The sequence below is a fragment of the Blennius ocellaris genome (genome assembly GCF_963422515.1).
Source record: "Blennius ocellaris genome assembly, chromosome: 1".
In the NCBI taxonomy this organism is placed as follows: domain Eukaryota; kingdom Metazoa; phylum Chordata; class Actinopteri; order Blenniiformes; family Blenniidae; genus Blennius; species Blennius ocellaris.
The window spans coordinates 11,025,332-11,050,336 of NC_137650.1; the positions used below are offsets into that span (position 1 = coordinate 11,025,332).

The 25,005-nt window shown below is 43.9% G+C and overlaps 1 protein-coding gene across 1 annotated transcript in view; it reads left to right on the forward strand.

The window, feature by feature from the left end:
• The window catches only part of LOC308131759 (transcription initiation factor TFIID subunit 4), a gene marked incomplete at its 5' end in the record, with an annotated part of 102,025 nt that overhangs the window by 15,533 nt on the left and 61,487 nt on the right, over positions 1–25,005 (forward strand). Inside the window, 7 exons of the mRNA XM_080498592.1 lie at positions 2,411–2,563; positions 3,150–3,272; positions 3,655–3,744; positions 5,405–5,614; positions 11,978–12,053; positions 14,043–14,157; positions 23,863–24,032. Coding sequence (XP_080354718.1) covers positions 2,411–2,563; positions 3,150–3,272; positions 3,655–3,744; positions 5,405–5,614; positions 11,978–12,053; positions 14,043–14,157; positions 23,863–24,032 — 937 coding nt within the window. The remainder of the gene's footprint in view (positions 1–2,410; positions 2,564–3,149; positions 3,273–3,654; positions 3,745–5,404; positions 5,615–11,977; positions 12,054–14,042; positions 14,158–23,862; positions 24,033–25,005) is intronic.

Here is a 25,005-nt window from a genome sequence, read left to right on the forward strand (position 1 = left end):
ATGTTTTTCCTCCCTTAGCATCGCTGACAACTGATGTCAAGGGACAGTGCTGTGACTTAGCGGTAGTCCAAAGGTTACGCAGCAGGTCGTGAACCGGCTCCAAGATTTTTCAGCGGGGCTAAAATGAGTAAGACGTAGTATTTGAAGACGTTGACTGAAGTCATTCCTATAATGTCAGCTTTTGCTGTGTCAGGAGGGCAAAAATGACCCAAATGCTTTGAAGATGAACCGTATAACTCAGTTAAAGTGTAAAAGTCAGGGGAAAAAAAAAAAAAAGACATGTTTGTCAATTATGGTTTTAAATCATTCCCCTTTTTTGCAAGGACTCTCCCAAAGGAGCTCTTCGTGAGTTTTGCTACATGTAGCATCCGGTGCTGTGTCTGATCCACGACCCGCTGATGTTAGCTTTTGCAATCCAATCACATGCAGGCCACTTCACCATGCGCGCTCATTATTTCACACATTTTACATTTATCGGGAACGCCCAACCGCGTACGACTATGTATGTGATAAAAAATGCAAAAGGAAGCTTAACAGCTCCTCTTTAATGATCCCTGACATTTAGAAATGGGTGTGGGATATTAACCTTTGAATGTTAAAGACATGGTTAGGGACGAGAACTTTTCCCCAAGTGGAAGGTTTCAAACCATTTATTTTTCCAAACATCATCACACAGAGAAGTTTTCTACATAAGTGCTCCGATCAAGCGGTTCGCTATCACGAGGTGCTGCTGTGGTTTCGTCACGTTCTCTATTGCACTGCAGAGATGATTTTAGGGCTCTGCCGCTGTTTTTGTTAAATTTGTGACAAAATAAAGAGAGGATATACCGAGTGATCAACAAAATTAGGAAAAAGTCAAGTTTAGTATTTGAGGACCATAATAAAACACATGAAATCTCTATAATCAAATTTAGATAATGCTTTAGGGTGATTATAATAAATGGATCATTAGTGCCATGGGCTAAATGACTGCTGTTGGCTCATTGGTCACAATTACAAACCTAAAAACCCATTGCTTAATGTTAATATCGTGTGTAATATATCTTTTTTTCATCTTCAGTCTGCTGCTTCCAACAGTTTTGGCCATTCAGGACTTGGTAAAGGGAGAAAATGTTTCTTTTTTTTAAAGATTTCTTTCTGAATTTATCGATGATACCAGCACTGAATCCATGGTCTATGTCGTAACAAACAGCAAACAAGTTGGAATTACCCTTCGACTGAACAAAGTACAATTTCCCCATTATACCATCTTTCACAATGCCTTCTGATGAATTGAATTGTCAAAAAAAAACAGGTCCTTTATTTACCAGATTTTGCAGCCTTCATGGATGTTTGCTCTCACAGCGTGGATTTGATTTTGATTCTACTTCACAGTAAAGTAGCTCGCTTTCACTGCAGCGTCACTGATCTCTCAACGTCTTGTGGTACGTCCACTGCTCTCACTAAATCACCAAAGTGGTTTTCATTGAAAAATAATCTGGTCAGTATTACTTTTCAACTCATCACACAGTCCGGCTTCCACTCCTCTGACGGGCTGGTATTGGACCTGGGGCCATATGTTTGAAACTCCTCATGAAGAATGAATTGAGAGCTACAAAAGATTTGCACTGCACTCGAGTAAGCCCTTGGAAACATCGGGATGTAATCGGAGTTGCTGGCACTGTTTCCGTCTTTCTGTATTCATAACTCATATATGTCAGTGTTACAATGAGAGAAGCACACCTCAGACTGAAGTTGGCTGGTTGAAATCCCACTGCTGATGGGTCACAACTGTAGGTCCACGAGCAAGACCCCCGTAACCCCCAAAACTGCTCAGGTGACACCAGGACAGGTATCAGGGTGTAAAAAAGAACTTGTCAAACCAAACCTGCAGACCCACATGAGCCTCTGTGACGTTGTAAAGGAGCAGCTGAAATGTCCCACCGCTTAAGCCCCCCCATCACATAGCATGAGCTATTCTTTCTTTTTCTTCACGTGTGTAACATCCTGGCAGATATGAAGGCGGGGGATGGGGATGTTAAAGTTACGTTGCTCCTGGTGTCTTATCTGTTGAGCTAAATTTGTGCTTGAATATTTAATCATCGCTTATCTCCTCATGTATCATAATGAGAACTTAGACTGCGGGAAGGGCTGCGAGTGTTTGGAAGCAGGTCTTCGCGGGAATGTGGAGATTTCCTCCGTCAGGTAGGAAGAGCCACGACGAAGGAAAAAAGCCAGGATGGCCTCCCGTGACTCCCAGCCTCCAGCCCGTCCCCTCCTCTCCTCCTTGTCTGTTAAGCGATGTCCGCCGAAGTCGGGACACCAGATGTGACAGGAGCGCTGTGGCGCCTGCCTCCTGTTCTCCGTGGCCTTGCTGCGAGCCAAGCGTCACGTCCTGTTTATCTCTCTGTCTCTTCCTCTGCTCTTCCAGAAGGGCCCCGTGGCTCCGGCCGTGGCTGTGACGGCTCCGCAGCAGGCCCCCGTGGTTATGGCACCCCAGGCCCCGGCCCAGGCTCCCTCCCAGCCTGTGCAGCCCCAGCAGACGGGCATCGCCCCGGCCCCCGGAGCCCCTGTCGTGTCCCAGGTCTGTTTTGCCTGCCTTGCATCCCGCCATCCTCTCTCTCTCTCTCTCTCCCTCTCTCTCCCTCTCTCTCCCTCTCTCTCTCTCGCTATCCTTCACCACTGTAGTCCACATTCTAGCCCCCAGGGGCGCAGGCAGTCACAGCTGCCAGGAGGCTGGCTGTGTCACTAGCTCAGCCCCGGACCCTGAGCCTCAGCACGTCACACAGCTGGCCGCGGACACAGAGTCTCACACATGCCCATACGCGTTTGCGCTCATGCATTCACACTGCTGCATACCGACCCAAGGACATACAGACGCACACACACGAGGGCACCATGAACTCATCTGTATGCACGTTCAGAAACACACAGACCAATGTGGGTGGTTTTACATACAATGCCCTCATGAATTTACATTTAGTAGCACCTCGATGCTGGTGTTTAATCTCAGGGTTGGAGTGTTCAGCGACTTGTCCACAGTGACACGCTTGCTGTGATCCCTACTAAGACATTGAATTGTTTGACAGTAGCTTGATCACTCCCCCCCCCCCCCCCCCCCCCCCGAGTAGAGTTGAAGGTGTGAAGTTGTTTTTAATTGTCTTTTGTAGGAAATGCAAGAGAATGTGAAGAAGTGCAAGAACTTCCTGGCCACTCTCATCAAGCTGGCTTCCCACAACCCTCCATCCCCCGAAACTTCCAAAAACGTCAAGGCGCTTGTTCAGGACCTGCTGGTGAGTTTAAAGAGACGTCTGACCAACGTTCATGTCCAGTTTAAAAAAAATTTTTTTTTTATTCTACTAGTCATGAATGATACAAAAGATCTTTGTTTTTTTTACCGTTCATGTATGTGTCGTTGCATTAAAAATGTCCAACCTGTAGATGGCAGCACAAAACTCTGTGCAAAGCTCCTCTCCTCATCAGCTTTCAGTCTACATTCACTCGCATGTTAAGTGAGCCCCCGAGGTGCTGGGATGTGAGTCCAGGTGTTGATCATCACCTCTGGCGATGGGATTTCATCCTGTTGTGTTCATTCCATCATGATATACTAAACTTACAGTCTGGTGTCTCTTTTGAAGTCGACTTCTTCTTTTTTTTGTTCCCTTGAATTAACAGGATGCTAAGATTGAGCCAGAGGAGTTCACCAGTCGCCTGCAGACTGAGCTCAAGTCGTCTCCACAGCCTTACCTGGTGCCCTTCCTCAAGGTGGGCTTCATGTTTGCTTTGTGACGCAGGCGTCCTCAAACCTTTTTGCGCCACAGAGAACCTTTTAAAATATTTCTATACCCTCCATGAGCTGACCTGAGCAGCACATTATTGGTTGAAAGAAAAGTCCATATATAGAAATGTGATATTGCACATGTATTCTCTGTTTATAATGAATTAATAAATTCATAAAATACCAATGTTTTTTTTTCATAAAAATCTCTCAAATGCAGTTGTGTTATTGAGCGAAATTGTGCAAATATATCTATTTTGAAATATGTTAAATGTCCAAATTAACTTCAAAAACGACATTATCATCTTGAAACTTCAATCACATTTACACACCAACATTTTATTCCATCAGGGGGAAAAAAAGAAAGGGCTTAATGACTTGCAGGAGATAAGACCACCGGCCCTGTAACCAGACTCCTATTCCACCACTTAGCCATATATTCTCAAACAATGGAGTTCATGGTTTTACAATACATTGCTTTGATAATTGAAACAATTAATATCAATTACATATGTACTTTAGTATTATCATTTAATTGTCCCCCCACTTTATGTGTGACTCATAACTTTTAAGTGACATTTAATAAGAAAACTCTCATATACCCACTGCAGTTATCTAAAGTGCCCCTAGGGGTCCTAGTACCTCCATTTGAGAAACTGCTTCAAGCTACAACTGGATTCTTCGCCCTTCTGGCTTAAACTCTCTCAAATCCTTTGCGCTGGTCTTTCAAACTTTTCATTTGACACTGAATGGCCCTTCAATATCACTTTTCATTGATCGTGTAGGTCTTTTTGCTGATCGAGCCCTCAGATAGTTTCCTAAACTGCTCCCTAACCTGCTCAAGTTGGCCCCTCTTGCCTGATTTACTGATCTGACCCACCCTAGAGTCAATTCTTTCCCTGGCACCAGAGCCAGAGATGGCGAGGCCTGACAGCAGACACACACACACACACACACACACACACACACACACACACACACACACACACACACACACACACACACACACACACACACACACACACACACACACACACACACACACACACACACACACACACACTCCTTCTGGCCTGACTTTTGACTGTGTGTGACAGTGGCCCCTCCAGCCGCCCCTGCCAGTAGCCGGCAGGTTTCTTCAGCCAGCCGTGATGAGCGTCACATCAAGGCGCTCGACCGCCCGACCCGGCCACAAACACATGTTGTCATGCAATGTTAGGCCTCTTACGTCAAAAAATCTGCCTGAAATAGTCTGTTTGAAGCCACATCAGCTCCGGGTCAACTGGGACAGTGGATTATCATGAATGGCTAATTGTCATTTGTATAGAAGTTGAACTTCATGGAGATTTTGTTTTTCTGAAGTCAAACCAAAGACATCCTGAGTAGGATAACACATTTTTCTACAGGAGGTAGAAAAATAACACAGCGTGAGCACCATGCTCAACATAAAACTTTGGATCCGGTTGCGTGTCTCTGCTGGGGTTTCTAAGCTCCTTGAACTTGCATTTCTATGATAACATCATGCTTCATAAGCCAGTGACCAAAGCAGTGTTTGCTGCTGCAGCTGTGCGTAGTGTTTTGTCATGCATGTCTGCCTCGCTGTGTGACTGTAAACTCTGACCCCTCTCTCTCTCTGCTCGTCAACAGAAAAGCCTCCCAGCCTTGAGGCTGTCTTTGCTGAATAGTCAGCAGTCCCTGACCCAGCCCCCACAGCAGGGAGTCAAACCAGCACCCGGCGGCACCCCTCCTGCCATCGTGGCTGGGCCAGCTGTCCGCATACGGCACCCCAACAGCGTCAGCACCACTACGGGTGCCAGTGCGCTGCCTGCTGGGACGCTGGGACACACAGCTGCCATGGTACGTACTACGTAGTGACTGGACCAGTTGGAACGGTCCTCAGCGCAGACACACTTCATCCCATTAAAAATGAACTCGAGCTTGAGGGCCAGTCACATTGGACAGTTCGGGACTTGGTTCACTGACGCAAACACTGACCAGAGAGGAAATAAAGAAGAAACACAGCTAATTGATTGGTCCGGACCGAAACCGGAAGTCCCACCTTTTAGCCCGTGGCGGCTAGGCTAGTTAGCCTGATGCTAATGGGTAGCCACAAACAAGCGCGATATAGTTTCTTCAGACCAGATATCAATGAGTGTCTTTTTCACTACTTCTTCCTCTCTACTCCACGTCTGCCCGCGAGATAATTCCCAACTTCTTCTTCCTGCGTCTGCTTCTTCTTATTTGCGGGGTTAGCTGTCTGTTTTACTACCCAGAATGCATTGCACACCTCACGTCCTCCCACCCCACCCGCCCTTGTAAAAGAACCACTTCCTCGCTACTCCACGTCTGTGCACAAGCCATTGTCCAGGAGCAAACAAATGTTACAGGACTCCCGCTTTCTTTTCCGCGTCTTTTTCAGATTTGCGCACCCAAAATGCTTTGCGCTCCACGTCACATCCTCTCAACCCTCACCCCGCCCGCTCAAAAGTCTGTGCGAAAGAGGACCGAGATCGGTATTTTGAAGGGGACCAGATTCCGCTCGAAAAATCTGGAACCGAGTTCGGAGTGCGTTCACATTTCCCCAAATGAAACAGACTTTCCCAGAAAGTCCCTAAAGAGAACTCTGGTCCACATCAAACAGGAGAAGGTGAACGCGGCCTTACAGTGATTTCACGGTATAGAATAAACCTATATGGTTAGGGTTCGACATGACAGTCACATGGACGCTTGTTTGCGGCTGAATTATCACTCTGAAGAGTTGTCGGAGCGCCACGGCTGCAAGTTTCACATGTAAAAGTGAGTAGTGTGAGTCACACCCTGCTCACACACTCACAGTTCTCAGTTTACCAGGAATAAAAGAGGACGTTTTAGAAGAGGTGGACTTCGGTTTCAGACCAAAGAGCATGCACTGTTGTTTGAACCACCTGGGGGAATGCTCCTTAGACCCTGCAGAGAACATATACACACACACTACAAACACTTTTGCTCTCTCTGGAAAAGATATACTCTTTGTTTTTTTTAAATGCTATTATTCCTCTACACCAGGTACATAGAGTTTAATCTAACTATGATATTTCAACAGGTGTCATGATATCAATGCACACACGCTTATTTATGTCGGATTAGAATTCTTTATTTATGCATATTATACACAGGGGATATAATTAAACATGTACATGTAAATATAAGTTTGTCGCTAGAATTTTTTTCACTTTCAGTCCCTTTGCTTTCCGATGCCATCCACATAGAACAACACACCATGAGACAAAAAGAGCAACGGGATGAGACTGAAGTGAGAACTAACAAAAGGAAATGTCAAGATGATATTCAAGAATCTACGACGTTAGAGAGCAAAGTGCTAAAAGAGCATCACATAATTTATTTAACTGCATTAATGAGATTGCCATCCTTGCCGCGTGTCGCCCCTTTGACATCAATTTTCATTTGTTATGATTATTTTCATCAGTCCCACTTCAGAAAGATACTTGCTGTGTCCTCGTTAATGGGCAATATCTATTTGACGACACACAAAGATTGTCTTTGGAAACTTCCAAATGTACTTGTGAAACAACATAAAATACAGCTTTTTATTGACCTTTATGCCAACAGATTGATAGAATAGTTGGAAAATCCTTGCGATACTTCCATTATTCTTGATCCACCTTTTGCGTGATATTGTAAAATAATTTGTATTATCTGCTGCAGAGTTTCCATGGTCTCTATTAGTGTGCACATGTTTTCTTCACATACTGATCTGCTCCAGGTCCTGTGACCCATAGTTGACCCATATCGTATAGAAGGCCGAGAAATTGCTTTCCTTTAATTGAGTGAAGACGAACGCTTACATCTGAAAAGTGTCATTTTTATCAATAGCTCAGGCACCGTGGCTTGTTTTTCTCGTCACAATTGAAGGGGCCTTTAAAATGGGACAGTGAGTCAAACTTCTATGATGCAGTCAGCTTTCAAGTGGCGCCTTAGAAAGATGCGCACCCTGAAGTGGGACACAGCTACTGTGGCGCTTTCGCCTCACCCAACCCGGCTGCACATTTGACCCGGCGACACGAGAGACGAATGACCTAAAAGCAGCTGACAGACTGCAGCAGAGTTTTCTATAAAGAAGTTTGACATGTTTTGGAATTTACAAACAGTGTATGGTCAAATCAGAAGTAAGTTGTAGCCTCCAGATATGTACATCATGATGCATTTTTTTTTTTGAGTGGCATTGCATCTGTCCTGTGTGTGTGACGTCAATGACGGCTGGTCACCCGCGTGTGTGTTGATCTGATGGCCGTGGTTCAATAACCTGATAAAGCTTCACCCAACTCGCCTCTGTGCCACCTCACCATGAGTGTGCATGTTGTGTATGTGGTTGAAACATTGAATACGCGGCCCCACAGAGCCCAGACGTCTGTGGAAGGGTCAAGTGAGGTCAGACTCAGAATGGTCTGGTCCTCGCAGAGGGACGATCAAGCTAGAGGCTTCTCGCTTTACATTTTTTTTCTCTCACAGTCGCTATTCCTTCCTTCCTTCCTTCCTTCCTTCCTTCCTTCCTTCCTTCTCTCCTTCTCTTTCCCCTCCTCACCACCTTCTCTCAAGCCTTGTTCGTCACTTGCTTTCCATCTCTCCCTCCCTATCCTCCCCTTTCTCTCCAGCTCTTTCCAACAGCTTCCCTCACTGTATCTGCCCCCGCATCGCCCTCTCTCATCTCATCTCCCTCCCTCCCTCTCTCCCTCCCTCCCTCTCTCCCTCCCTCCCTCTCTCACTCTACCCGTTAACCGTTGAAGGGTGAAGCGAGGTAACTAGGTCAGCCCCAGGTCAATTTTAAAGCGATGTGGCGGCCGCAGTCTATGTCCAGAACATGCCTCTGGTCTCCCTCACTCTATCTCCATCTCTCTCTCTTTTTTTTTCTCTTTCCGTATCCCGCGCATGCACGCGAGCGCACACACACACACACACACACACACACACACACACACACACACACACACACACACACACACACACACACACACACACACACACACACACACACACACACACACACACACACACACACACACACACACACACACACACACACACGCATACCAACATAAGTTATCACACAAAACATTAGTAAATGATCGCCACTGGCACATCAACAGTTTGAAACCAGACAGCTAGTTGAACTAGGCTAAGAAAATGTGTTCTTACTTCTGTCAGAGCAGTAAGGAATCTACATTATTCAAGACTTCTTTTTGTATTATTTTTGAATAACACTTTTATTATCCAACAAAGATCAGTTTGCAATGAAAATTATTTGTCATAATGTATATGGAGTTTATGTATATGTATCTGATTTTAGTAGAAAGTATTTTCTTAAAAATTTTTTAAGCACTTTCGTGGATGAAGCCTTGATAGTGATGCCCCAAAAAAATGCAAAGTCCAGCTAGTTTGTTTTAATTGCACAACTCGCTATGAGGGAACTGGACCTTAAACATCCTCAGGGCAAAGGATACATGAGGTGAATGGACTCGATCAAACCGTGAATGAATTGAGAGATGTAAGTAGGCCACATCACTGCATACTGTAACAGTTCATTGTTCACTGGAACAAAGTGTCCAAATACAGTATGGCCTCATTATATGTGATGTGATGTATACTAAGAGTTAGGAAGAGCTATATGCAAAACTGTACTCTTAAAACTGGCCCTGGTCATTATAATGTGAACAAAAAGAAATGTATTGAGCCATAATCAGAATCCATTGTCTATACAATTGTATCCAGCTCGGGGTTGTGCTGTGCTGGAGCAGATCCCAGCTGAATATATGTGAAGACGACACGGTGGATACAACATGGACACAGCAAACACACACTGACTCTCCAACGTACGGGGAATTTTGATTTACAAATGAACTTTAAATGCATGTTTTTGGATTGCGTGAACAAAACTGAGTATCTGGAGCAAACTCACGCATGGACAGAGAGAACATGCAAACACCACACAGCAAGGTACCCAGAATCATTCCACTCCAAACTGGAGACTGTTGGAGTGCAAGTTTTAAGATTATACATGTAGCGATATGTTTCCTTTGAAGTCAATTAGTAGCTTCACATGCTCTCTAATGTAACTGCTGACACAAAATATTGTAATTTTAAAAATTGAAATGAGATTGCAATCTGGTTTTGAGGAATTTGGTTACATTTCTTAGAGTACGACAGAAATACAGCATGTGAACTTGGCTCAGGTTTCGGAACAGCAAGAAATAAAAGGAAAATGCTGTTCAAATTTGAAAGTGTTGAGAATCCTGGACACTGTCAGTATCATTATATACAGATTAATATCCAAAACATTGTAATTTAAACAAGTCAAAGCATTCCTTGTCAAAATTATCAGATTATGTAATGGCAAACATTGTTAAACTTATAGTGGTTGTTTTTTTTTTTTTTTTTATAAAAAAACTGATATTTAATGCTGAATGTATCTCACTAACATGAGAATAGACATGCTTTTTTTTAATTGCTGTTGATCCAAATACCGGTTAACGGTGATATCCGAAAGTGTGAAGAAACCTTTGTGAGTCACTTCTATTCAACCTATTCAACTTGTGTGAGACGAGGTTTGTGTGACGTGAGGGAAGGAGGATTCTGGTTCAATTTCTGATCGGGGGCTTTAAGTTGAATTGATAGAAGCTGGAAAATTAACAAAAACACGAAGGCATAAATTCGTTTGGCATGGTTCAAATGGTGATGGGTAGATGACTGGGTGTTGCTGCTGTGCCCCTGGTCAGTATCTAGAGAAGGTGGCCAAGGGATGAAAAGCAGGGAAGCAGAAACTCAATAGAAAGATACAAAGGACATCATCCTGATGGGTCCGGTCTGTTTTGGCAGCACCTACCTAAACAGTTGTCATAACACTACGACTGATCAGTGTACGTGGGCAGTCCTTCATTATTGGCTGTTTTTAAGCTGCAGTGTGTGCAACCATACAAACCAAATGCCTGTGATGTTATACACTCTAAAATACTGGTGTGATTACTTTAAAGAAAGAAGGTCACTGCAGAGGCAATTGGCAGCCCCCCCCCCCCCCCCCCCCCCACACAGAAATGTAGTGTTTTGGAATATTTTGCATAAATGGAGCGTGCAGTTCAGACACTTAAACACTGACTGAGCAGGCAGATAGCAGCAGTAACGATTGCACTCCGTCTATTAAGATATCATTTCTTTTGAGCGCAACATCTAACATTTCTTTTCACCCTGATAATTGAACTTTAAAAGTAGGGGAAGTGGGTTTTTTTTTTTTTTTCATTGTCTTCTCCTTTTCCCATGATTCTCAAACTTCCTACCTGAGGTTTTTTTTTCTTCTTCTCCTGCTTCTCTTAACTGTGTCGCCAGTTGGCCAGAGGTGTTTGCTATCTCTGCTTGTTCCAAATGTACCCCCCCCCCCCCCCCCCCCCCCCACTCCCCCCACCCCCTTCCCTCCCACTCTCGGAGACCCCTGCAGTGGATCTCTGGGAAAAATGGCCTCTGTCTTTTTTTTCAGTACCTTGAACAGTAATATAGCATGTGTCAGGGAATGGAAAACAAGGCTAAAAAATATGCAGCAAGAAGCAAACTGGTAGGAATGGATGGCTGAGCCCGAGGCTCGGCCAGTAGCTGCTACCAAGGAAGGAAGTGACTCTAATAGCCAAGCATAGTCTTCCACCCCCTCTGCTCCTGCTTGTTTTTTGTTTTTTTTCTTCTTCTTCTTCCTCCACTACTTGTTCTCCTTCTTCTAAACTACTTTTTCACTGTGGTCTTGACTTCTCATTGCCTTTGTCTTATCTGCAAATGCAAGCAAATGTAGGTCACATGCAGTGGCAGAAATCTATCCTCCCTGTGCATTTTAATTTGATCAGCCCGTTCTCAGGGCGAGTGCAGGGGTATCTATGGTTGAATCCACCCCCCCCTCCCCCTATTAAATTCACCTGCCTTGTGTTTCCGCTCAGGATATCTTGGATTTTGTAACTCTTGAATATCACTTGAATCCTCACCAAACACATCTCACGCAACTCTTGGCCTCCAGACCATTCCTGAAAGTTGATTTCAACTCGAACGGGCTTCTCACTGGGAATAAAACTAAACAACAGCAGAGGGATGTTTTAAGATGCCGTGCAATTTCACACCTTTTATTCATTCACCCTCACATGTTCCCAATTGTTTGTTCCTTTGAAATGCCACAATAAAACTCTGCCTCCTCAGGGTGTGAAGACAGGAGGCGCCATCGGCGGCCAGGTCCGGATGCCCGTGGTGATCACACAGTCCATCAGAGCACAGGGTGAGGCATCCGCAGTCTCTTTCACAGCTGCTGTTACTGGAATGTCATGAATTTTACTGATCCGGCCAGTCCCAGAACTTTTGGGATGTAAAAGATGTGACCACCTACAATGAAATGGTGTGGAAAATCATGTTCACCCTTTGTTTTAAATTCATTTTGATAATTTATTCTCAACACCCAGCTCAAAAACAGTAGTGCTCCTTGGGTAATCTGCATATCTGTGGCGGCTCCGGTGATACTAAAGATTTACAGCCTTTGGAAAAGCACATGTTTTCATTCAGTTATATTTCAGGGGCACCATTGTTCATTTCAGAAAGATGATGCCAAACTACAGTCTGAATGTATGTTTTACAGCATGATCCAATAATTAGAGAGTCCAGGTTTCTACACTGGCATGTCTGTGGTTAAGATCCATCATGTGCTGAAAACATTCGACCCACATCAAGACCAATGTCCTGTGTTCAGGGAGAATCAGAAGACATTTTCTTCACAAAATCCGACGCTACACAATGGAAAGCATGTACCATATCTATTCTATTTTAAACATGCTGCTTGCATCAAATTCCTAATTGTCGGATGAAGACACGAGCAACCCGAGGTCTGTGAGCCACATGTGGGCCTTGTTCTCATTCTCTCAGCCCACACGTCGCAACTAAACAATCAATTTTGTATTGCTAAATCCGTCTCATCCAGGAAAGCATCAAACGCACGCATTTCAATGTCATGTACAGGAATAGCTTGTATATCGTTCTAGTAGAAAAGCTTAGTGCTCCCTCGTAGTGGAGTTTACATCTGTAGGCCCTCGAAATGATTAAAGTTGGCCACATTGAGATTTCATAAAATTAGATTTATCTTCTTTTCAGCATTCTCATTTAAATATGTCATTTAAATTGGGTTTAAATTTACAAAACACACTACAACCGTCTGTTTTTAACAATGTCCAGCATTTGTTGAATTGCACACACACAAGCAAATGTTTTTACCAGCATCCCAGACATTGACTCATCGATCTGTTTCGCCACTTTTACATGTTAAACCCATCAAGACTTTCCAACTCAGCCTGATTTTTTTTTTCTTCAATACAGAAACCAGCAAATGTAGCGAGGAACATAAGATAGCCATTAGTGAAACTGCAAGGTTCTCTCAGTAGGCCGAACGATGTGTAAACAGTCATGAGCCATAGAGAGAACAGGTGTTGTGTTTTTTTTCTTTCTCTCCCCTGTCTGGTTATAAAGCCTTCTCAAACATTTGCACTGCTGCTTACTCACACTGATTCACAAACACTCTTCCCACAGAAGCCCACAAATATCGCCCCAACACCAACCGGGTGTAACACTCCCCGAAGAGAGCCGCACACTCTCAAGTGGTGTGTGTGTGTTTGTACCTGTGTGTGTGTGTGCATGTGTGTGATCGGAGGTGCATACAAATTTGATCTGCCCCCTTCCCCAAGATTGCCTGCAGTGAAAGATCTGTAGGTTGTTTTATGCCCATAAATTGGAATGCGGGGATAGTTCTAAAAATACTTTTCTCTGCCTCTAAGCTAGGAACATGCCTGTTAAAATCAAGTTTAAATTCACTCTGGCAGTCCTTGTGCCTCTCTGGAAAAAAAAAAAAAAAAAAAACGTGTCTCGGAGCAGGATGCGGTTTAGGAGTGTAAGGAGAGCCGGTGAAGCGCAGTGATATTGACAGAGCGACGCTCTCCGCACCAACCTGGGGAGAGCGACAGTACTCTACAAACCCCCCCAACACACACACACACACACACACACACACACACACACACACACACACACACACACACACAAACATACCCCCCCCTACCACCACGCTACCCAACATACCCCTGTGAGGATGACAGAGACTGCTGAAAGGTAGTCGTTAGACAGGAGGATATTTGACACAGATCGAAGGGGACACTTCAATGATAACATTACTCCTTTCTCTTTCGTTGAGTGCTTCTTCTTTGTCTTTTCCCTCTTTCCTTAATAGGCACAATGGGAAAGGGAACCATCATCCAGGCAGGCAAAAGTCCCATGGGCCTGCCTGTTCAGATCTCCGGGAATCAGAAAAACAAGCTTAACGACCCCGGAGGAGGCTCTTTCAGGTACAAACTCCCCTTGCGAGGAGACCCGGCTGTCCAGTTCCTGGCTGCCGTCACATGGGGGCAGCATTTCACTTGAGAAGCTCCAGCATGACTACAGGCTACACTCTCAGCTAAGGCTATGAGTGTTTATCCCTGTAGCCTGCCTGGCCACCTGGCTGCCTGCCTGCCTACCTGCCTGCCTGCCTGCCTGCCTGCCTGCCTGCCTGCCCGGCTGGTTGATCGGTGGTCCTCTCTTTCCTCTCTGCGCCCACCAGATAGTAACACACACCGCCAGATGAATAGATCACCCTCACAGGTCGCCCTCCTTGTGTCAGTGTCACAACTCATCGACAGGATTGCAAATGAGCTAAATCTTAATTTAGAAATAAGATAATTGTGTCCAGATGGTTTGAATTTCTGGATGCGGTTCCGAAAATACCTTTTGGTGAAGCCAAACATACGGTATTTACCCTGCAGCTTTGCTCTCTGTCTCTCTCTCTCCCTCTCCCTCTCTCTCTCTCTCTCTCTCTCTCTCTCTCTCTCTCCTTCTCTCCTTCTCTCCCTCTTTGCTCTTGTCTCTGCTTCTGCTGGGCCTTTGTCTCAAAACATAAAAGGTTCATCGCCCACATGCTGGCCTTTGTGGTCCGTGTTTTGTGTGAGTCTTGATGTGTTTGTCTGTGTGTGTCTGTGTGCTGCCTTTACGTGCCCGTGCGTATGCACATGTTTGCATAGATTCCTCTGCTTCTCTGTTTGTTTGTGTTTGTTGTCTCTGCTTGGGTGCGCATGAGCATATGTGTATACCCTACGAATCCAACAGTATTTTGTCCTGCGTGCAAAGCCAACGTATGCATGTGCCGACGGGAGCCGTGGGTTTAGGTTTGCCCCGATATGACCGCACCGGGCCAAGAAGAGTCTGGGTCACATGGGCCAACGGGTTCATGGTAATGGCCCCCCGTCTCCTGAGGGGAAAGGCAGCGCCCGGGGCCCTGATTGATAAACCAATAAATCTTTAGCTGCGTTGGTAATTAAGCTGTCAGGCTCGCTTGTTACTGACGACCTTTCCCCCCCTGCGGTGATCACAGTGGCCCACCACGCACAAATGCACTGGTTTCAACATTAAGCCCGATAACACCCCGCACCACTGTCAGGGAAGGAAACACGTCACGGACTTTTTGTGGTATTTTCTCTCTTTATTCAGGTCAGGTGATGGTTTGGCTGCTCTGCATTTGTGTGTCAAGCAAGCTGCGCACTGCACAATCCCTAAACACAGTTCTTGCTTCCATAATTTATCTGCCTGTACATGCAGGTTGTCAGTTTCCTTCCAACAACACGCAACTGGTGAACTTCCTTGACATTGCATTTTTTACTTTGAGTCACATGTGAGTTGGCTGAGCTCGTTATTGATTTTAGTCTTTAATGAGTGATTGACCTCTGCCGAGATTATCTTCATCCCTTCTCCATTTCTTTGCGCATGTTCAGTCATGGTTTAGCACTTCACAGTTTCATCTTGCATTTCAATCATCATTATTCCCAGTGTGCACTTCAGTACTGCTCTCTAAAAAACAGTATTCTGCAGGGCCTCAGTTGGACTTCACTGTGTTTCTGCAACCACTCAGCTCTTGCAGTCTCAAAACGCTGTTTACTGTTTGCTGTCACTTTTCTCACCCCGGGATATAAACGTGTTGGAACAGGGCCCAGTGTTACAAGGTGATCCATCTGACGCCATATTGTCTTCGCACCACATCCACAATCCTGCAGCTTCAACATGATCATTTGGGTTGTGAACAAAAAATGGGACAAAAAAGGTTTTTATTAGCTTTACAAGATGCTATAATGTTTGAATTGGAGTTTTCATGACATAGAGATTTAAGAGTTCATGAAAAACTACTATAGGAGAAGTAAATAGTACATAATATGGTAGGAAAAAGATATAGGATTGCAAAATGACATCCTCTTTTCATTAAATCAAACAAAAAAAAATACTTTGGAATGTATTGAACTTCATAAAAAGTTAGGAAGTTAGTTCCTCTGTTGTCATTGTTTAAGTTTTAGTGGTTGGTAAGTGAAAGTCATCGCTCATATATTGTAACAGGGTGATCACAATATAGGAAACATATCTGTATATTCTGCTGTTTAAACAAATGTGTCTGAGAATTGAACGAAACTAAATACTTTTATTTTTTGGTTTTTCAGATTTTTATAGAATCTTTGTCTCCAAACAACATCGACAAAAACAAAACAAATACAACACAAAGTTACCTCCCATCTGGCAGCAACAGTTCAAACATCGCAATAACAGGAACGGCAGTACCAGGCCCTCAGCGAGTGTTTCTCCATTAAAGTATCGCAGCAAATTGAAAGCTCACACTCATATTTCAGTCATTCCCTCTTCACAGTGTCAGTATTGTGTAAAAGAAAGCACCCGCATGATCCCGATACTGTTTGAAGCTCACCTTCCGAACAAGACTGAACAATATCATCTTATGAAGGCCAACATATACTGTATGACAAATCTCTTTTGTGTTGGTATGAATTTAACAATTGAAGGGGGCATTGGCTGTAAAGAGAAAAAACAAAATTTTTTATTGAATCACTTCATTTTGACAGATTTTTTTAGGGGACGTTTTCCACGCTGAAACATAAAAACCTAATTAAAAAAAGACAGGATCATAATCTATTACACACTTGTGTAACACACGTGTTCGGCGTAATACAGTGTAATCCACCAAAGCTGCTCTCCAATTAATTTCTCTTAAAAAGCTTGTAATTGTTCACTTTGTCATGTACTGTCAGTTGGGTAATAATCCCTCTTTATGAATACCGTTGAAGCTGCAGTGCGTGGTGTTGTACAGGATTGTATTATAGTGACAGGTAATGTAATGGTCGCTAAAACTGTGTGAAACACGCCTGAATGCAAATCAATCAAGTTTAATGCCACTCCAAGCTGCACGTGTAGCGATTAACCCTTGTTTGCTGATGTATTGTTCACTTAGACTGTACAAGACTACTCAATACAGTGCAGAAAGGACGTGTTGGATGAAAATTAATCTGTTCTATTTCAAAAGCAGGGCTTATAAGACGTATGAAATACATACAGGAAGTCAGACCAGTCATATAAAGCCGAAGTTTTAAGAATGTGACAATTACATTTCATTCAACATTGGTCATTTTTCCCAGCAAATTCAAGTTTTACCTTTTTTTGTTGTTGTTCCAGATGAGACTTTATTTTCCCGTGTAAAAACAGTTTGAGCAAACCTATGATTGCTTTTTTTTGGTGAATTTTTCTTACAATATATCACGGGCCAGGTTGACTCTCCATGACAAAAACAAGCATTAGGAATTGCCCCCAATTCTTTCCTAAAGGCTTTTTAATAGCTCAGGTGATTTTATTTATAGTGTATATTTAATTCAGCTGGCATAATTCAAGTATTGATCGATGACTTCGTCAACCTTAGTTTAAACAACAATTTTTTTTTCAAAAGTCCAATTCCCAGAGGTAACCAGGTTAGGTATGATTTATTCGGGGTGTAAAAGCAGAAAACAGTTTGTTTTCATCAACATCGCAAATAGGGCAAAACGAACCAGTATGACAATGACCACAAGTTGTTCTTCGTCAATAGATGGACAGTCCAGCCTCTTGCTAAATTATGCTTTGCAATTAGCATTCTTGAGCAAGTACCACGTGTTGCCCATACATCTGAGTGTAGATATGTCTTCAATTTGTTATAGAGACGACTTCATTGTTTCTATACATTTTGTTGTGGCTGCTGGTTAAGTAGCTTCAACTACTCTTTAAGACAGAGACACAACTGTAAAACTGTCGTCGACATAATTATATTAAGAGCTTTCAAATAAATCAGGAATATGACGAGTGATGAACTCACGAGTGCAAAAGCAGGAGGTAAAATTGCAGTGAAGTCAGGGTAAATGTATTTAGAAGGCTGTCTAGCACAAGGTTACGACTCGTGCACCCACCCAAAGATAACGTAGATATCATTATATGTTGACTTACAGTCACCACGCGGTGATATCTGCTCAGCCAGCATCCACCAGCCTCTCCTCACCCGGCTGTACTCTGGGACCGATGTGTGTAAAGGCTGTCACTCTGAACTGCTGGTCCCAGCGGGCCAGCTGTAGCACAAACACACACATACACACTGCAGGGCTTGTGGGCTTTCCAATGTAGCTACAGCCTTCTGTGTAAGTGCTTGTTTCACTGGGTGTGTGTGTGTGTGTGTGTATGCGTGTGTGTCTGTGTCTGTGAGCATGTGCGTGCAGTTTACAGTACAGAGTGAAAGCAGCTGTCTACCATGCCCCCCCCTCCCCATCCCCTCCCCTCCTTCATCTCTCTGTAAACACTCAACATCCGCCGTAATCACTGGCGAGCCAGCCGAGGCCCTCAGCCCTGTGCCAACCTCCGAGCTCAGCCTCAGCCGCTCAAATCCAGCCTCGTCCTATATGACGGACACACCAGGCGTGCACATCAACGCACAAGCGCTGGCACCGCCGTGGAGGGAAAAAAACAAGCTACACACACACACACACACACACACACACACACACACACACACACACACGTACGTGCCCACGCATAAATAGGGAACAACGTTCCTGCTCGTCAGCCATCGTTGCCGATAGATTCAAAGGTCCACCAGGTCTTTCCCATCATTTACCAGCAAAGTCAGTTCATTATTCCTTTGTTAGTTGTTTCCTTTGTGGCTCTTGTCAATCGCTATGCAATGTGCCTGTTTTGTTAAGCCGGGCTTTGCAAATAAAATTGACTCAATTACAAAACTTTAAAGTGACCTCCCAAAAATTGTTGATGCAGCGACTTGGAAACGCGACAGGCTCAAGATTAGATTATGTTCAGTTTGAGTGCGGTGCCACAAGAAAGGCACTCATACAAGAAAATGAAGCAATTCAATCAAAAAAAATGTTGGAAAGCCTGGATTGGAAATATTCTCTTCCTATCCAACACATCAAGCCGCAGCATCCTGGCTCACGTCTTCATTCAGAGCATCCACTCTGTACTGTTTCCTCGCCAGGTCTGCTTAATGCTGGTGAATAATTGCAGCCTGAGTGTGGGTGGTCTGTTTAATTAGGAGCAGTTATTTATTGAATATTTCACACTTTTCAGCTTGTTGCCGTTTCCTTTCCCCGACCCCTCTTCAGCCATCACTGTCCACTGGCGTCAGGCTCCTTTTGGGTCCCGGGCGCTCGTCTCCTCAGCCGTCCCACTGAACCTGCGGCTGGTCTTGTGGAGAATACCTCTCCAGTGGCGAGGTCCTCTCAGTGTGGGTGCAACAACATGCATGGCCTGGGCGTTAGTCACAGGGATCAATCGGGACCCCCTGCCTGGGCACAGAGACCTTTATCCACAGGGGCCGGTGGTGGTGGTGGTGGTGGTGGTGGTGTCTCTGTAAAGGTGGCGATGGTTGTGTGGAGGAGGAGGGTGCTGGAGATCTGGAAGCACTCCCCCTGCTAACACACACACACACACACACGCACACACAGCAAAGAGCAATCCTCCCACCACCGATGGCGTGCCCTCGCTGAAACACAAGCTCGATATGGAAACAGCATGCATATGTATTCACGTGGCCTCCGGCTCCGTGTCCCCGAGCCAACCTGAACCAATAACTGAGAGGCTGCTCTTTAGCTTCTGAGGAAGCTAATTACGTCTCTGCTTTATTAGTGCTGCCGAGGTGAAGTCAGGAATGTTTTGCATTTCATATCTCATTCTCTCCTTTTAATGTCAGACCTGTCTTTGGCGTTCTCGTTTGATTTGAGCTCCAGCGATTGCGGGGAGCTTTGAAGGTCGACCGGTTAAAAGAAGAAAAATTACAGTATGCTTGGGTGCTGGTTCGTTTGGTTGTTTTTTTTTTGTTGTTTTTTTTAATTCCTCTCCAGGGACTAACATTGTAGTCAGTCATGTTACAAATGGTCGTGTTACTGCAGTCTTGTAGAACTTGTAGTTTAACCAGTTGAAAAAAAAAATAAATCTAATAATGTAAATTCACTCATATTGGGCAAAGGGAAGACGGCTTTATTTTTATAGCATATTTCAGCAACAATGCTTGAGCACCATTTTATCTACTTTGCGACTGTTAAAGTTCTACATCATATGTTGTAATATTTCAAATCATATTAAAAAGCACATTTGTTGCCAGTAGGTTTATTTTTTAAACAGTAATTTCCTGAATCACATTTACCATTGTTTACTCTCTGATACTCCCATTCATAATTTGTAAAGGTGGGCTCAATTACCTGCTGTTGACACTAAAAGTACTTTTGCCGTACTCAAGTACTCTATCGCTTTTCAACAGTACTTTTACTTAACTATATACCGTTTAGGTAATGCAACACCAATTGGACATGAGTACACATCTTGAGTACAGTTTGTACCGCGACCTGTCATTGCTGACAGTTTTTTTTTGTTTTGTTTTTTGTTCCTCAGTAAATATCTGATCTCAACATTCAGCAACACTCCTCCTGATGTAACGTGCACCCTCATTTGAGAAATTGAGTTATTGTGTCAGAATTATGAAAAAAAAAAAGACTCTCTGAAGCTATGGGAGTTAACCTATTGTTTATGAGAATAAACAAAATGTCGATGTACTGGTTCTCTTTCGGGTTGGGTAAATTCAACCCAAATTACAATATGTAAAATGTAAAGAAAAACCCAAACAAACTAACAAAAAAAAGAAGAAAAAAAAACAAACCCCAAAGACAACGTGTCAGATATTGGAACGGACTCATTTTCCATTTCAGGGTTGGACATCGAACCTTTCTTTAGTGGAAAATATTCTGTCAATTAAAAACTCAACAAAGGCTCGGCACCATTGCACAGCTCGAATTCTGCTTCAGGCACGAATGGGACAAGTTCCCTCTCCTGCAGCATCTGCTCTCCTTCCTTCCATGATGTTTATAGAATGTTTTTTACAATATACTACACAATGCTACCTATGGCCATGCCCCGACTTTCTGACTTGTTTGGCTGCCATCCAATTGAAAATCAGCAAATATTCTCATGAAATGTTAAAATGTCTCAGATTCAGCATCTGATTAGTTGTTGAAAGTCTATTTGTTTCCCAACAAAGTGTGGATTTGGTAGTGAGGATTAACATTTACCTTCAATTTTTACTCAAGTTTGGGGGCTTTGATTGCATTTCTGCTTATTAGTGTACCTTGCAATTACTTAGTTTGCTTGTTTAATATGACAAAGGCTGTTAGGATGATCATGTGGAGAATGGTTGCTTCGGAGGTTAAAACGTTTAGATATCCTTTCCGTCATGAAACCTTTAATATTCATCTCAAAAACCTCGAATATCATTGGAAAGCCAAATTCATTCTCAGTTATTTCTACACTCTTAGCCAATAAACTAAAAAGTTTCACTCATTGCTCATGGCGTTGGGTTAAAAATCAAAACAACTAGGAAAAACATTTGTACATATGAAATATGATAATATTGTGAGATACAAATTTTTTTTAAATACATTCCAAAGTAAGTAAAAAAAATACTTGAGATATTTCCGTTTATATATAATAACTCTGTTATATTAAAGTTTCATTGTTAAATTAAACATTTTGGGGGGGAAAAACATTAAATTAGATTGTTTTCTCTTTCTTTAAATATATAATTATGTGTTTGTTTAGAAGTTGTGTTGTTCCAGTGTTTTGAAGTAGCAGCCTCCTGTTTTATTTGAGTGAACGCAGCCAATAAGATGTTTGTTTATAAGGCCGGTGGAGTTATCCGTGAAGACATGATGGAGAGAGGGGGCACAGCCCGGGGTGCAGCAGAGGGTATAATATAATATGTATCCATGCTCGTGTTTTTTTTTCTTCCCCTCAGTAAAGGCGTAAGCAGATTGCGTAAGGGGAGGAGGACAAAACTAAAGAAGGTAGAGGTGTGTGAGGGTCAGGGATCCACTCTTAATGGTCTTTGTCAACCTCCCGCCGTGGTGTCAAGTTTCATATCAGCTCTCCGCGGCCGCGGCGAGGAGCGGGAGGGCCGCGGCGGGGCGGCGATGCCTTACGGTGCGTGACCGCGCTGCCGAGACGCCTGAAAGAGCCCCGCGCCGCCACACACACATGCATACGCAGAGACAGCGCCGACGCACGCGCGGGCTCTGTCGCAACCGACAACAGTGGCCTGAACGTAAATGACTGTGGAGGTGAGCCAGTGAGTGGCGAGAGGCCACTCTGTGTGTGTTCTGTGGTTCTTTGTTCTCTCTCCGTCAAAGCCACTCAGAAAATCCACCACTCGCTCTGGGCCAGTCCTGTAAGCACAACATGTCACTGCTCTGCTAATTCAGGCCAGAGTCGGAATCATCACTTGCCAAGTATAATAATCGTAGGGGAATTTTTCTTCGTAATAACTCACGAAGAACCCCACTGCCTTCCCAGAGTGTGTGAGCCTCGAACGCAATGACCCTAACATAAATTCTTGCATGTTTACTCCTTCCTCTGCTAATATGTAATAGCATGTAAACATTGTGACGCTATTATTATGCCCTTGAGAAAGGAGCGGTGCAACGGGAAAATACACGGCTAGGTGTTGCAGAGCGGAGTGTAAATAGAGTTTGTTGGTATTAATGTATAGTTAGATTTTTCACGGCTCGGTGCCAATCCTCAGGAGCATCCTTACCGAGCAAATCTCCTGGCAAGCGCTCTTCATCTCCCTGCCTCCCCGAGTTTTGACACAAATGGACCCTGGAATGGGCTCTCTGTGCCATTACGACCGAAGCATAGCCCTCTGTAAGAAAAACTAATGCATAAATTTACAAGGCAAATATTTGTGACTTAAAAACACAATTTCCTTTTTTTTATTTTTATTTTTTCATGTAATCGATATACAGTATATTGATTGTGTTCGACCATGAACCATTGAGGAAAGCGAGAGACCTTTAGTTTGACTAGGACAAACTGGTGTAATTGGTCTTAACCCTTGATGATCAAGATCTTTTAAACAAAAACTGTTGTAGACTGACTGAAGCATGAAAGCAGCAGAAACCAAAAGTCATCTGAACACTTAATATCAGAAACGTGCTTTCTCGCAGTATACCTGCTCTGGTATTTAGTTTTCTAAGAACCTGATGAGCACCCGGCTAGAAAAAATACCACGACAGTCCCGTAGGTGCACTGATTCAAACACACAATATTGTTGTAGAAGTTGAGAAAAGTCTGGCATGTGAAAAAAACATAAACAAATGAAGATCTTTGGGTCCACTGTTGAATAACAGGGTAAACAGGTCCGACCAGTCAAGAGTGTCGTTTCTAGTGTTGTTTCTTTTGAAGCTTTGTTTGCCTTTAGATCTGTTCTACAGTCTAAGGGAAAAACGTTTTGTATTTAGTTGATATTTCTTCTTACAGGAGATAGCATCCATCCGATCATTAACCTTTCTACCTGTTTCAGTGAGACACGGTTGCCGTAAAGGGGTAAAAAGGTGGGCCGACCATTGGGGTTCCCAATTGATCCCAAACATATTCTGATGCCACGAGTTAACCTAAGAAGCAGCTGTTGTGTGAGGTAGTGGGAGTTTTGGGAGAAAAACCCAAAGCGGGACAGATAGAACATACAGTCACGGTACGGAAAGCTCCAAGAGGTCCAATCCCAAAACCTCCACTTCTCCATCAGGAAAAGTCACTCAGTAATCAAATGATTGTCAAAGAAGAAGCTGATCAATTCAGTTGGATGCCTTTTGAAATCGCCGCTCGTGTTTCAGGGACGATGACGACATCAATGACGTGGCCTCCATGGCCGGGGTGAACCTGAACGAGGAGAGTGCGCGGATACTCGCCACCAACTCGGAGCTTGTTGGAACGCAGATCCGCTCGTGCAAAGACGAGGCCTTTCTTCATCCGGGGCTGCTACACCGGCGAATTCTGGAAACAGGTAAAGCCTGTTTAACACCTTCTGCCGTGCTCCGTCCTCATGTTAGTACACACAAACGTTTACATGTTTTTTTACGACCTGAGCTCTGAGTGCTCCGGTCTTTGTTAATATAACAGGAGCAATCTTAGTTTTATATCAGGTTGTTTTGCTGCTGGAGTGCTGATGAAATCACTATCTGTTCTCTTCTGTGTTGAAAGCATGTTCTTTTGGTATTTATTGTGTCATCACTAAAGACAGTTTTGATTTTCTCTCCTTCAGCGCTTCAGACTGATCCTTTTCTTGTTTGGCCTTGGTTTAAATTTGATACACTTAACAATTCTTTCACCTCCTTTAATGAATTCTTCAGTGGCTGTCTGAACTCACTGGACCTCAGGCACACGCATAAATACTTTATGGGTTTGTCTTTTGAAGGCTGGCTGTCAGATTGTCCTCTGGACTAAAGGAACAGAGTTTAGAGGAATGAAACTTGGCAGTGAAATTCTGATTCTTTCTCTCCTGTTTGCAGTAGTTGACACTCTCCGATAGCACAGCTTAGTGCACGTTCTAATCGATACAGGCAGAGAGGTCTTGGTTTGTTTGTGGTACCACACGAGACTGATAGCGTCTTCATTACCTCGTTTCGCTTCCGGCAGTCAATTTCACCGCTTGAAATATGCTTACAGCGTCCCGCTGCACACTGGAACCTGTGAAAACATATAATGAGCATTATTACTCAAAATAAAACTGTGCCTAGCATCTTGCTCCTGTGCATCAGATCAAAAAACGCACGGCGTAATTCCACGTGACGGGGAGTCTCGCGCCCTCACCTCGTTTCATCTCAATTAAAGTATCTTTAGTGTGGCGCGCGGGCCTTCGGGTCATGTTTCGTTACGTGGACTCTCGGCATGGTTGTTATCCCGTCACCTTGGGGTAGACGAGTTGTTTAAAAATATAAATCTGTCCTCGGGGGGGAGCGCGCGCAGCATGACGCAGG